This window comes from Babylonia areolata, chromosome 23, assembly GCF_041734735.1.
Source record: "Babylonia areolata isolate BAREFJ2019XMU chromosome 23, ASM4173473v1, whole genome shotgun sequence".
In the NCBI taxonomy this organism is placed as follows: domain Eukaryota; kingdom Metazoa; phylum Mollusca; class Gastropoda; order Neogastropoda; family Buccinidae; genus Babylonia; species Babylonia areolata.
In genome coordinates, this window is record NC_134898.1 from 36,105,772 (window position 1) to 36,119,316 (window position 13,545).

A 13,545-nucleotide genomic window follows, 5' to 3' on the forward strand; every position below is an offset into this window, starting at 1 on the left:
ATAGATTCCATGTGTCTGACCATTTTACTAATATTTCAATATCTTTTTGTAAATCCTGATAGAATTTTTGAGAGTTGAATAATTTTGTGTCATCTGCAAAAATTTACATGTACTCTTTAGTTCACAAGGGAGATCATTTATGAATAAAGTAAATAGTATAGGTCCTACCTTGTGGTATGCCACTTATAACATCAGCTTTACCGGAGAAGGAACTACCAATCCTAATCCTTTGAGTTATTTTTGTTAGAAAGTCCCTTATCCAACCAAGTGTGTTTCCTGTAAATGTAATTCCATAAGATTCCAATTTCTTTAGTAGTCTTTCATGTGGTATCAAGTCAAATGCTTTTCTGAAGTCCAAGTATAACACATCTATGTTTTCTCCCTTATCTATCCCTTTTGTTGAGTCACACATGACCTATTTTTGCGGAATCCATGTTGGCACTCAGCATACAATTTATTATCAGTCATGTGCTTAACAACAGCCTCTCTTATGAATGATTCTAATATTTTACATATGATACATGTTAAGCTCACTGGCCTGTAATTCCCTGGGTCTGTTCTTGTTCCTTTTTGAAAATTGGTATGACTGTTGCTGTTTTCCAGTTGGTGGGCACAGTCTTCTCCTCAACTGATTTATTAAAGAGTATATATAAGGGGAGTGCAATCTCTTCACTCAGCGCTTTTAGTATTTTTGAAGGAATGGCATCAGGACCACAAACTTTGTTTGGATTCAGAGTTTGAAGTTTCTTTTTTATAGCTTCAACCGAAATGTCTACACTATCCAAAATTGTACCATTTGACTTTGAAGCTGCATTTAGAGTAGGTAGAGTACTTATATCTTCTTTTGTAAAAACACTAGAAAAAAATGAATTCAAAATATCTGCTTTTTCAGTGTCCAAGTGAGACAGTCAACTCTACAGTTTACATTTGTTTTCAGAGTTATATAAGACTTAACTGTTGAAGATCAGACTGTTTCAAATGACGCATTAAATTTTAATGTTGGCTGTATAAGAAGAAAAAAAAGGTAAACAAAATTCTACAGGAATTCTCGTGCAGAATGGAATTCGCATGATTTGATTCCACGTGAAGTAGCCCCTGCATTCTACAGTTTGCATCAGTTTTCAAAGTTGTGTAGTTTGAGGACTTGAAGATCAGACTGCTTCAAATGACATCACCAAATATTTAATGTTGGTCATGTAATGATACAAATGAAAGGTAAAACAAATTATCACACAGCACATGTGGCGGTACTCCACAAAGTCATACTGCTGAATTATTGCACACTGAGTGCAAGTGGTTGATTTCAGGGCGGAAACTGTGATACTGATAGTCTGATGTTGTCAAAATCAACTAATTGAAAACAGTCACTTTCTTCAGGAAATCAAATATATAGTCTTGTAAGATATGTAGTATGTGAAAAACAAAATTTTAGCCAATTTTTTCATTAGCTCAGATCAGATGTATCACAGCTTATAAAGAGAGCTGTCTCTATAAATTGTGTACGTGTTTCCCCCATATGCAGGTATATACATTTTTTTCCCAGGTTAATTTTCATCATTGTTTGTATTTCCCCAGGTTGATCTATGTTTCCCCAGGTGTATGTCCCTTCAGGTGATCACTGATCACTATGGACTACAGTCCATAAGTGCTCAGATTGTGTTATTTTGGCACATCTGTGCATTATTATTTTGGCTTGTCACAACTGACAATAGGGCTTGAAAACTGTAATGTTTATATGATTTTATACAGTAAAGAAACATTATGTGCATGCCACAAATTTTCATTCACACTGTCTGCTATGATCATTTCAGGAGGGAAATAGAAGTTCCTGGTGTGCCTCGGCTGTCAATGGCAGATGCTCTCACAGCTTCGGACATCAGTGCTGTTATCATCTGCACAGAAAATGATATGCATGAGGATTATATACGGTAAATTTTGATCTTTTACTTTCTGTCCCGCTTTATTTTTTGTATTATTAATTTATCTATTTAAAAAAGTAAGTGTATGAAAAAGCAGATTTTAGAACTGGGTGTGAACACATGAAGAACAAACAGAATTACAAGAGCTGGCAGTAAGTGAGAACAAATTCTCCTGCAGTCTTTAAATAGCTCTCAACAGCTGTTAGCTTCATCCATTTATTGTTTAAACTATTTTTGGTCAGCGTAAAGTAAAGCAATGAAAGTGAAAAAGTAATTAATAGTAAAAGGACTAGCCTTACTGGACAGAAGGTAAAAAGTACAATGAAAGAGGGCAAAAGTCAGAACATATAATATTTTACAGACTGTAAGGTGAGACTTTTTACCCCTCAACTGGGACCCATATAAATGCCTTATAATGCAGTGTGCTTAATGTGTGGTCTAAATCTGTTGAAACACTGCCATGATGCAGAATCATATTGAGGTCAACCTCCAAACCCCAGATGGAAGATGTTAGTGGCTGGGAAAATGAATGAAACCTTCCCATGAATCACAAAAACAGCTCACAAAGGACTCATATTCACACAAACACCACACAAAATTATATGTATTCTGATTTTATTTCAACTTTGTATTGATCCCACTGACAAAGAAGTGCTGTGTCAGAAAGCCAGCAGGTTTCCTTTCTGTAAATGATTTTTCTGTTTGCATGTGTGTGGCTTTAGTGAAAGCACCAGTGAATATGTTAGTAGAACTAGAAGCATTTGACATGAACTTTTCAAGGGCTGAAGTAAAGCTGAAGTCTTGGTGGCACCAGGGCATGAAATGCACAGGTTGGTTTATTTTGTGTGGACTGATGAGAATGAAGATGGATAACACCAATTTTTAGGAACATGGAGGCAAAGTCTTTGACTTGAAAGCATACACATTATTTGCCTGAAATACGCTTTTCATTGGAATGTTGAAGAGCTGTTCTTAGCAAATTGCATGCTTCTCAGTTTCTCACCCTCTCATATTGCATGAACTGGAAGGTGAGGAGACCTCACTCATGGTGCATTACTTGTGACAGACCCTTCAGCATTGAAGTGGGATACAATGTGACACCAGATCTAAACAGTTCACAAATGATTCAGTGAAGACAAGGGTCTGGAGCCGAGACATTTTCCAAACATCTGGAAGGTCAAAGTGAACCATATATTTTGCTTGATCAGGTTCACATTCTCTGTTAATTTTGATATGGTTGCTGTTTGTATAATTCTTTTTATTGGAATGTTTTAAAAAGATATTACTTTAATTTTGAACTTTTGTTATTGTTTGTTAAATGGTGATGAAGAGATTCATTGAAGAGCAAAATGTAAAAATATGTTTCCTGGGAGTGAACTTTTTTTGGGGGGGTGGGTGGGGGTGGTACTTTGACTGTGTGTGTTGTCATTGTGTGTTTGCCAGCTGTGTCTTGTTTTGTGTGAACATTTGCCAGCTGTGTCTTGATTGATGTCATTTGATGTTTGAACATCTGCCAGCTGTGCCTTGATTGATGTCATTTGATGTTTGAAAATGGCGTGCTGTCTGTGAGGTGCATCCCTGGTGGTTGCTGTGTGCTGCAGGCAGTCACTGGAGAGTGGGAAGCATGTGCTTGTAGAGTATCCGGTGGCTCTTTCTTCGACTGTCACTCGTGACCTCTACACCCTGGCAGCAAACAAAGGCGAGTGACCCTTTGATGTAACCACAAGTATTTCATTTTGTCACTACACAGTATTTCACTTGTTTTTTTGTTTCTTGGATTTTATCCTCTTCATTTATTCTCCCCTGTCTCCCCTCTCCCTGTTTGGAGGCCAGATCAATGATTTGTACATGTTCCTTATTCCTTGCAAAAACCTGGTGTGACTGCTTGTGCTGAGATAATATTTCATCATGGAGGGACTAAGTATGAGGGCATAGTTGAGCAAAAGTTGATTGATGTGTAAGATGCATTTTTGTCGAAGATTGATGAAAGTCACTTCGAAAAAGTGAATGAGATGTAGTAACAAAAGGAAAAAAATTGCTGTTGCACTCATGCAGGCATCCATGCTCGCATGCACGCACTCACTTCATTCACACACACATACACTTACTCACTCACTCACACAAGCTCACTCACCCACACAAGCATGCATGTGTGCACTTGCCAGCATGCACACATGGACACCTTTTGATTGATTGTTGCACATATGATTGTCTGTTCCAGGTTTGGTTCTGCACGAAGAAAACATTGCATTTCTGACAGAGAGTCACCAAGCCCTGAAATCAATGGCTGCCACCAGACAACTGAAAACTGCCACTAACTCCCTCATTGGTGAGAAAGATTCCCACTGGGAATGTTATTAATTGTGAAAAAGATAATTAAGCCATATGCATTAAATGTATATATTTTAGAAATCATTTAGATATATATATATACTTATATATCAGTCAGTTAGTGGTAGACTTTGATGACCAATTGGCATGAAGCCCTTAAGTCATGCTGGTCCAGACATTGGTCTTGATGTAGAGGCTGTTTCCTCTGCGTAGGTCGGTTGTGTTCAGTCTGTTGCATTTTGAGCTGTTTTTCTCCGCGCAAGTCATGTGGTCGTCATGGCGGAATAATCCTATCAGCGGAGACTGTCTTCAGGGCCACTGGGCAGCTGTCTTCATGCTCTGTCGACATCCCACTACTGCAGGCTACCACTAGCAAAGGGAGTGACAAAGCCACAAGGCACCACCCTCCTACCACCTTAGCGACCTTAGTGCAAGACTGTGGGAGAATGTCAACTCAGACCTGCCAACACCCAGTACAGTAGCAGCCATACATGAAGTGAGACACGAAGGCTGCTGGTGCTGGTGAAGAAGAATATCGGTGCTGCCCCCTAGCCATCACCATGACCGAACTTCAAAACTCCAGAGAGAGGTGTTGCAAATGTTGGCTGGCCCCAAACCATTGGCCCAGCCTTCCAGCACAACAAGGGTTGATGGCGGCAGTCGCCTCAGCCTTCTCCAGAAGTGTTGCCCCTCAGCCGTGTGAAGTGGGTCTGTTGAAAAAAACAACAACAACAACAACAAAAAAAAAGAACAAAAAGTGTATCATATATATATATATATATATATGTATGTGTACGTGTGTGTGTGTGTGTGTGTGTGTGTGTGTGTGTTTACAGGAAAATATAGGTTTTCAAAGAGTTTTATTCCATTCTTAATTGTGATAATGCACAGGCTTCTGGGAAAGTTGCATGTTCACCTGTCAGGAAAAACAACTCTGTTACTTGTATCACTGAATGTGTCAGCTCTTGAAACCTCTGAAATGATTTGGGGTACAATTGTGGGGATTGAAGTCTGCCAGTTTGAGAACCAAGCCCATATGAGAGAAGAGAGACATATTTCTGCAGTGTGATCTCAACCATGTCTTTTTCAAAGGCTTGGTGGTAGGGGATCGAAGATAGATCTTCTGAACAAACAGATTGTAATAATCATGCACCTTAAAGAATCTATTTGATGATCTGTTTTTCTTTTTGTACCTGGGACATGATTTGGTAAGAAAGTGTCAGAGATTGTCCATTCACAGTGTTCCAGGATTTGAGTGAGTGAAGCTGTGTGTGTGTGTGTGTGTGTGTGTGTGTGTGTGTGTGTGTGTGTGTGTGTGTGTGTGTGTGAATGAAAGTGCCAGGAAATAGTTGAATGTGTGTTTTTCCTTTATTCTTCTCAGTCCACTGAGCTCAAAAGAGATGGGGTGTGTAAATTGTACAAGTCTTTAAAAAAAATCATTTCTGTTTTAACTATTCTTTTTGTTACTACTGTATTAGCATGGTGAATGAAAGAAAGAATATGCTGACATGTCATTCTGGGCAGACATGTTGTTCACATGGAGAAACAGTTAACCATATGATTTATGATTGGTTGATTAAACTGGTTTTTGAAAGCTGTGTTTGTGCTTAGTTGTAGGTCTGACAAAGCTCCAGCAAGTGCCCTTTAGGAGGCACCCCCACAGCATCCCACGTTTGGAAGTGCCGTGTGTTTGCTCCATGTGGGGTGAATCCAGTAATGAATAACCCCTCTTCCACCTGTCTTGACTGTCTCGGTCTTTGTTAGACAAAATTGAAGGTCAGGTGTGGTCAACTTTTCTTCAGTTTTACAGCTGGCCCAAGTGGGCTGCTTCAGGTGTTTTGAACTGAATCGATCAGGATCACAGCAATACCAGCTCACAGTCCACCAGTCCGGTTTCCTCGTTATCCACCCACTGATTTGACCGGTCGCAGAACAAAGAACTCATGACCCTGAAGCACACCTGGGGTACCATTCAGGGACTGGCCCAGGACAGACAAGAGTGGTGGTTCTTTGTTGCTGCCCAACATGCCCAAGTTGGACAGACCATGACGGGCGCAATAGCCGAATGGTTAAAGCGTTGGACTTTCAGTCTGAGTGTCCCGGGTTCGAATCACGGTGACAGCGCCTGGTGGAGATTTTTCTGATCTCCCAGGTCAACATATATGCAGACCTGCTAGTGCCTGAACCCCCTTCGTGTGTAAATGCAAGCAGAAGATCAAACACGCATGTTAAAGATCCTGTAATCCATGTCAGCGTTCGGTGTGTTATGGAAACAGGAACATACCCAGCATGCACACCCCCAAAAGTGGAGCATGGCTGCCTACAGGGCGGGGTAAAAACAGTCATACACGTAAAAGTCCACTCTTGTACATACTAGTGAACATGGGTGTTGCAGCCCACGAATGCAGAAGAAGAGGAGGAAGGGCAGACCATGATCAAAGGACACAGTGGAAGACAAGTGACCGAGCTGAAAACTGCATCATGGATATAACTCATGTTACCCTGGGACTTTTTTTTTCTGTAACAGGATGTGCATTGTGTGTGTGTGTGTGTTTGGTTTCTTTCAACAAAATAGAAAAACTTCAATCTGCTCTGTCAGTAGTTTTTCCCCTAACAGGGTGTGTGGTGGTTTTGTTGTTTTTTCTGCTGGCAGGCAATTTCAACGGCTGGGTGGAGAAACTGCCTCAGAATGGCAAGCCGTTCTTGTCAACCATTGCTGGTTTGCAGACCTTGTATGATGTCTTTGGTGACATGAAGGCGACGAAAGCTTCCTTGGACATCACTGATACAGTCATCAAGTTTAGTGGAGAATTCATGCTGAAGTCCGACAGTGGGTAAGTTACCAGAACGTGTGTGTGTGTGTGTGTGTGTGTGTGTGTGTGTGTGTGTGTGTGTTTGTTTGTTTGTGAGACTTACTGCACTGTTTCAGTTTCATTTCAGTTTCAAGAGGGTGTCAAAAGCATGCAGACTGATCCATATACACTACACTTTGTTTGCTTTATTCAGAAAAAACAGAAGAAAGGGAGCAGATGCTTGACCTGTTGCATTGGTGATAAGAAACTCCAGGGAGAGCTGGACAGTACAAGGTCTTCAGAGAAGAAGCCAAGTGTTTCGGCCCTCAACTCCTTACACTCTGAGGGGGCAGGGCCACACCCAGGTCATGACTCCTGGATGCCCTTGTATTGCCGCCTTATTTTTCCCTGGTCCTCAGCAGGTTCGAACCTGCACCTCCAGGGTGGTTGCCACTTCAGGACTGAGTCACCTTTTCTGGCAGATGTTTTAACCACTGAGCTATCGTACGCCTAGTTTGAGGAGGGAAATTTAATCCTTATGAAGTTTACTGTCATTCCTCCTCGACCAGATCCAGCTTGAACTCTTTTCTGCTGCTTCTGCCATTGCCTTGAGAGCCCGTGTCCTCTCTCTGCCAGAAATCAAGAGCCGTTTCAAGAGGCTGTAGGCAGATGCACTCACAAACCAAAGCACCAATCTCTATGGCGAGGACTTTGGCTTGGAAACCAGATTTCTCTCAGGCTGCTAGCTAGACTAACATACTTCTCGGTCTTGTAGACATGGGCATCCTCTGTTCTGCTTTCGTATGGCACAGTGAGCTCAGTCAGAATCGCTTGTTTCATTGCCTTGGAGTGGAGTACCATGTCAGGTCTCATGCCGCTCTTGCTGAGGATCTCCAGGTGTTTCTTCCCCTCTGGTAGGTCAACTGTGCATTTCCAATATTCAACACCATTAAGCAGCCCACGTTTCCATGCTTTGGATGTTACAGCTGTTCCTCGCCAGACTTTATTGCCTTCTGCAAAGAGGAACTCTAACTTCTGGTGGTGTGGGTGCTCCTTGGACAGTGCTCACCTGTGCAATTTCTTTTAGCACTTGGTTGTGCCTCCATGTGTATAAACATTACAGCTCACTTGCTGTTATCTGTTTCATTTTATGTGAAATAAGACCTTTCTTTTTTCTGTCTTATTATCCTGAAAACTTCGAAATGAAGCACTGACATTTTACAAAGTACATGCACAGTGTATGCATATTCCAGTAATTCAGTGTTTGAATTTAGTCCCTGTGTTATGTATATATATATTTTTTTTTTCTTCTTAGCAGTCTTTATAGTTTCACTATTAGGCAGATACACAGTTTCCCAAATCTGAAACTTATAACCTTATTTACATGCCAAACACATTGATAATAAACTCCCCCCCCCCCCCACGCCCCCCCCACTGGTATTTATTTTCCCCAATTACTGATTTCCCTAAGTTAGTATGTATACCCATCTTACCTTGCTTTGGAAACCCCAAGAATTTTCCTTTTTTCAAAGGGCAGTATAAAAGGGCAGTAAAGGCAGGGAGCTCTCCCTAGGGGAGAGCAACCCGAAATTCACACAGAGAAATGAGTTGTGACAAAAAATACAACACAATGTTTTCTGTTCAGGAAGGTGACTGTGGAAGGGGAGAGGCACAGGGAAAAGGTCCAGCGTACAAGTCGTACGTATGTGGAGTTCGAGGACGGAGAAGTGTTCGACTCCTCGGCTGTAAAATCAGCAGCACCCCCAGGACCAAAGAAGCCAGGTACAGGTACAGGTACAACCAGGTTCATATGATAGTCAGTGGCATTGTTAACACATGTCACATGCTCTTTGACAGGTAGAAACTGGTTCAACATTAACAAGTATTGCATGCCACTTTTGACAGGCAGAAACTGGTTCAAAGATAATGGCATCTTTAACATGTCACATGCCTCTCTGACAGGTACAAACTCGTTCATAGCCAGTGGCAACATTAACACATGTCGCCTGTCTCTGACAGGTACAAACTGGCTCATAAGATAGTGGCAACATTAACACATGTAGCATGCCTCTCTGACAGGTGCAAACTTATTCAGTCAGTGGCAACATTAACAAGTATTGCATGCCTCTGGCAGGTACAAACTGGTTCAAAGATAGTGGCAACATTAACACGTCGCATGCCTTTCTGACAGGTACAAACTTGTTCATAGTAAGTAGCAACATTGACACATGTTGCATGCTTCCAACAGGTACAAACTGATTCAAATGATAGTCAGTGGCAACATTAACACATGTCACATGCCTCTCTGACACAAATGACAGGTACAACGTGGTACATGATTGTCAGTGGCAACATTAACACTTGTCGCATGCCTCTCTGACACAAATGACAGGTACAACGTGGTACACGATAGTCAGTGGCAACATTAACACCTGTTGCATGCCTCTCTGACACAAATGACAGGTACAACGTGGTACACGATAGTCAGTGGCAACATTAACACCTGTTGCATGCCTCTCTGACACAAATGACAGGTACAACGTGGTACACGATAGTCAGTGGCAACATTAACACCTGTCGCATGCCTCTCTGACACAAATGACAGGTACAATGTGGTACATGATTGTCAGTGGCAACATTAACACCTGTCGCATGCGTCTCTGACACAAATGACAGGTACAACGTGGTACACTATAGTCAGTGGCAACATTAACACCTGTCACATGCCTCTCTGACACAAATGACAGGTACAACCTGGTACACGATAGTCAGTGGCAACATTAACACCTGTCGCATGCCTCTCTGACACAGATGACAGGTACAACGTGGTACATGAGATAAGTCAGTGGCAACATTAACACCTGTCGCATGCCTCTCTGACAAGTACAAACTGGTTTGAAGATAGTGGCAATATTGACATGTCACGTGTCTCTCTGACAGGTGCAAACTGGTTCATAGTAAGTGGCAACATTGACACATGTCACATGCCTCGGACAGGTACAAAGTGGTTTATAAGTTAGTGGCAACATTGACACATAGCATGCCTCTCTGACAATACAAACTGGCTCCTAAGATAGTCAATGGCAACATCAACACATGTTGCATGCTTCTTTGACGGGTACAAACTGGCTCATAAGATTGTCAGTGACAACATTAACTCGTCATATGCCCATCTGACAGGTAGAACCTGGTTCAAAGATAGTAGCAACATAAACATGTTGCATGCCTCTGACAGGTAGAACCTGGTTCATAAGATAGCGGCAACATGAACACATTGCATGCCTCTTTGACGGGTACAAGCTGGTTCATAAGACAGTCAGTGGCAACATTGACACATCTCATACCTCTCTGACAGGCACAGTCCGGTTCAAAGATAATGGTAACATTAAAGCGTCACATGCCTCTGACAAGTACAAACTGATTGATAAGATAGTCAGTGGCAACAGTAACATGGCACATTCCTCTGACAAGTACAAACTGATTGATAAGATAGTCAGTGGCAACAGTAACATGGCACATTCCTCTGACAGGTACAAACTGGTTCATAAGATAGTCGGTGGCAATATCAACTCAGGTCACATGCCTCTGTGCCATAGGTCTTCATGTGTGAATGTCTATGTTTATATACATGTTCCAAGGATGCATGTTGAATCAATGGGATGTGCAGTTTAACCCTTAACAGTAGAAGGATTTTTTAATGTATAATTTAACCCTGAATGATAGATGGTCCTTTGGAAAATGGAACCCATTGAAGGGAGTGATCTGATTCAGTCTTCATTCAAGAATCCCCTGTTCATGTAACACATGTAGAGATCTGTGTATGTGTGGTTTGTGTGTGTGTGTGTGTGTATGTATGTGTGTGTGTGGCTTTTAATTTTGTTGTTTCTCTCGAGTTTCCTTGTGCGGTTGTTTGTCTGAGGCCTGTTTGCTTTTTCTGTTCATTTTGTCTGATTGATAATTTGTCCAGTCTTCATTACTTGTCTGGTCTTCATCAGCTACATGGCTCAGCTGAAGTAATGGAATGTACGTAGACTTTTCCACACGCCGTGATGCTTAATTTAGGATGTGCGTGTGTGTGTGTGTGTGTGTGTGTGTGTGCGCGTGCACGTATGTGTGAGTGTGTGTGTGTGTGTGTGTGTGTGATTGCAGGTCTCTTTATGCGGGATCTAGAAATTTTTGCTGCAAAGCTGCGAGGAGAAAAACCAGTGGATGCCGACGTTTCACGGTCTGTTCGCTGCATTGAGATTGCCGAAGAAGCCCATGCACTCCTCCATTAGTGGACCCAGCTGTCTGTCACACTGCTGTGGTATTTGAAACAACTGCACATTCCTCTGAGTGGGCAAACAGTCACTAATCGTGATGGAGAGTCACTATTCTTATCATGATTGCACACAAAATCAGAAGAATCACTAATGAAAATTGTTAACATGATCAGAAGAATCATAAAGTAAGATTGTTTACATAATCAGAAGTCACTAATCACAATTGTTTATGTAATCTGAAGTCACTAATCAAGACTGTTTACATTATTAGAACACGCACTAATCAAGATTATTCAGGAAGTGTTACTGATCAAGATTATTTATATAAATAGAAGAGTCATTAACCAAGAATGTGCACATAATTAGGAGTCACAAATCTAGATTATTGACATTATTAGAAGTCACTAACTGATGTTGTTTACGTAATTAAAAGTCACCAATCAAGATTGATTATATTATTAGAAGAGTCACTTATCATTGTTTCCATGAGGAGAAATCACACAAAAAAGAAATATGTTATGGTCATGATTTGTGCCTTTTCTTCAGGGATACCAAATTTTTCTTCAATCTTACAGAAAGCAGGAATTGCAGTGTTCTATGAAAAGATAGTTTGTATAGAATGTAGGAAGTTCATTATAATACATAAATGGTTTGCATATAAAGTGGGAATATCTGTCTCATACATAGATGGTTTGTATAGAAAGCAGGAATGTCAGTGTTCTATATAATTGGTTGAAAATGAAAACAGAAGTCTCGGGGTTATACACAGATGGCTTCTATAAAGACTGGGTATGTTAAGATACACAGATCGTTTGTACAGAAAACCAGGAATATCACTGTCACACAGATGGTGTTCACAGAAAGCAGGAATATCACTACTATACACAGATAGCAGGAATATCACTGCTATACACAGATGGTGTTCACAGAAAGCAGGAATATTGCTGTTATACACAGATGGTGTTCACAGAAAGCAGGAATGTCACTGCTATACACAGATGGTGTTCACAGAAAGCAGGAATATCACTGCTATACACAGACGGTGTTCACAGAAAGCAGGAATATCACTACTATACACAGATGGTGTTCACAGAAAGCAGGAATATTGCTGTTATACACAGATGGTGTTCACAGAAAGCAGGAATGTCACTGCTATACACAGACGGTGTTCACAGAAAGCAGGAATATCACTGCTATACACAGATGGTGTTCACAGAAAGCAGGAATATCACTACTATACACAGATGGTGTTCACAGAAAGCAGGAATATCACTGTTATACACAGATGGTGTTCACAGAAAGCAGGAATATCACTACTATACACAGATGGTGTTCACAGAAAGCAGAAATATCACTGCTATACACAGATGGTGTTCACAGAAAGCAGGAATATCACTGCTATACACAGACGGTGTTCACAGAAAGCAGGAATATTGCTGTTATACACAGATGGTGTTCACAGAAAGCAGGAATGTCACTGCTATACACAGATGGTGTTCACAGAAAGCACGGATGGTGTTCACAGAAAGCAGAAATATCACTGCTATACACAGATGGTGTTCACAGAAAGCAGGAATATCACTGCTATACACAGATGGTGTTCACAGAAAGCAGGAATGTCACTGCTATACACAGATGGTGTTCACAGAAAGCAGGAATGTCACTGCTATACACAGATGGTGTTCACAGAAAGCAGGAATGTCACTGCTATACACAGATGGTGTTCACAGAAAGCAGGAATGTCACTGCTATACACAGATGGTGTTCACAGAAAGCAGGAATCTCACTATCATTCATAGATGGTGTTCTAGAAAGCAGGAATCTCGCCATCATACACAGATGGTGTGCATATAAAGCAGAAATCTGTTATACACAGATGATGTTCATAGAAAGCAGGAATCTCACTGATATACACAGATGGTTTGTACAGAAAGCAGGAATCTCACTGTACAGAAAGCAGGAATCACATTGTCATACTCAGTTGGTTTATGTAGAAAGCAGGAATCTCGTGTTCATACACAGATGGTTTGCACAGAAAAACTGGAATCTCATGTTCATACACAGATAGTTTCTACAGAAAAAACAGGAAACTCTGTCATACACAGATGGTTTGTGTACATAGCAGGTGGAGTCTTGTGTCATATGTGATGCTTTGTTCTAAGTCATGGTCATGCTTTCAGCTGTTGACAAGGGTCAGCCATTTCCTGCTGCATAGAACTGAAAAGCGCACAAGACTTTACA

The 13,545-nt window shown here is 41.2% G+C and overlaps 1 protein-coding gene across 3 annotated transcripts in view; it reads left to right on the forward strand.

The window, feature by feature from the left end:
* The window catches only part of LOC143297828 (biliverdin reductase A-like), a 13,385-nt gene extending 1,198 nt beyond the window's left edge, over window positions 1-12,187 (forward strand). The window contains exons 2-7 of one of the 3 annotated variants that reach the window (XM_076610339.1): window positions 1,812-1,928; window positions 3,521-3,618; window positions 4,141-4,248; window positions 6,904-7,084; window positions 8,688-8,836; window positions 11,192-12,187. In XM_076610339.1, the coding sequence (XP_076466454.1) occupies window positions 1,812-1,928; window positions 3,521-3,618; window positions 4,141-4,248; window positions 6,904-7,084; window positions 8,688-8,836; window positions 11,192-11,319 (781 nt within the window). In that variant the 3' untranslated portion in view covers window positions 11,320-12,187. The remainder of the gene's footprint in view (window positions 1-1,811; window positions 1,929-3,520; window positions 3,619-4,140; window positions 4,249-6,903; window positions 7,085-8,687; window positions 8,837-11,191) is intronic. The other 2 variants (XM_076610340.1, XM_076610341.1) reach the window with 2 other exon arrangements.
* The last annotated feature ends 1,358 nt before the right edge of the window (window positions 12,188-13,545 follow it).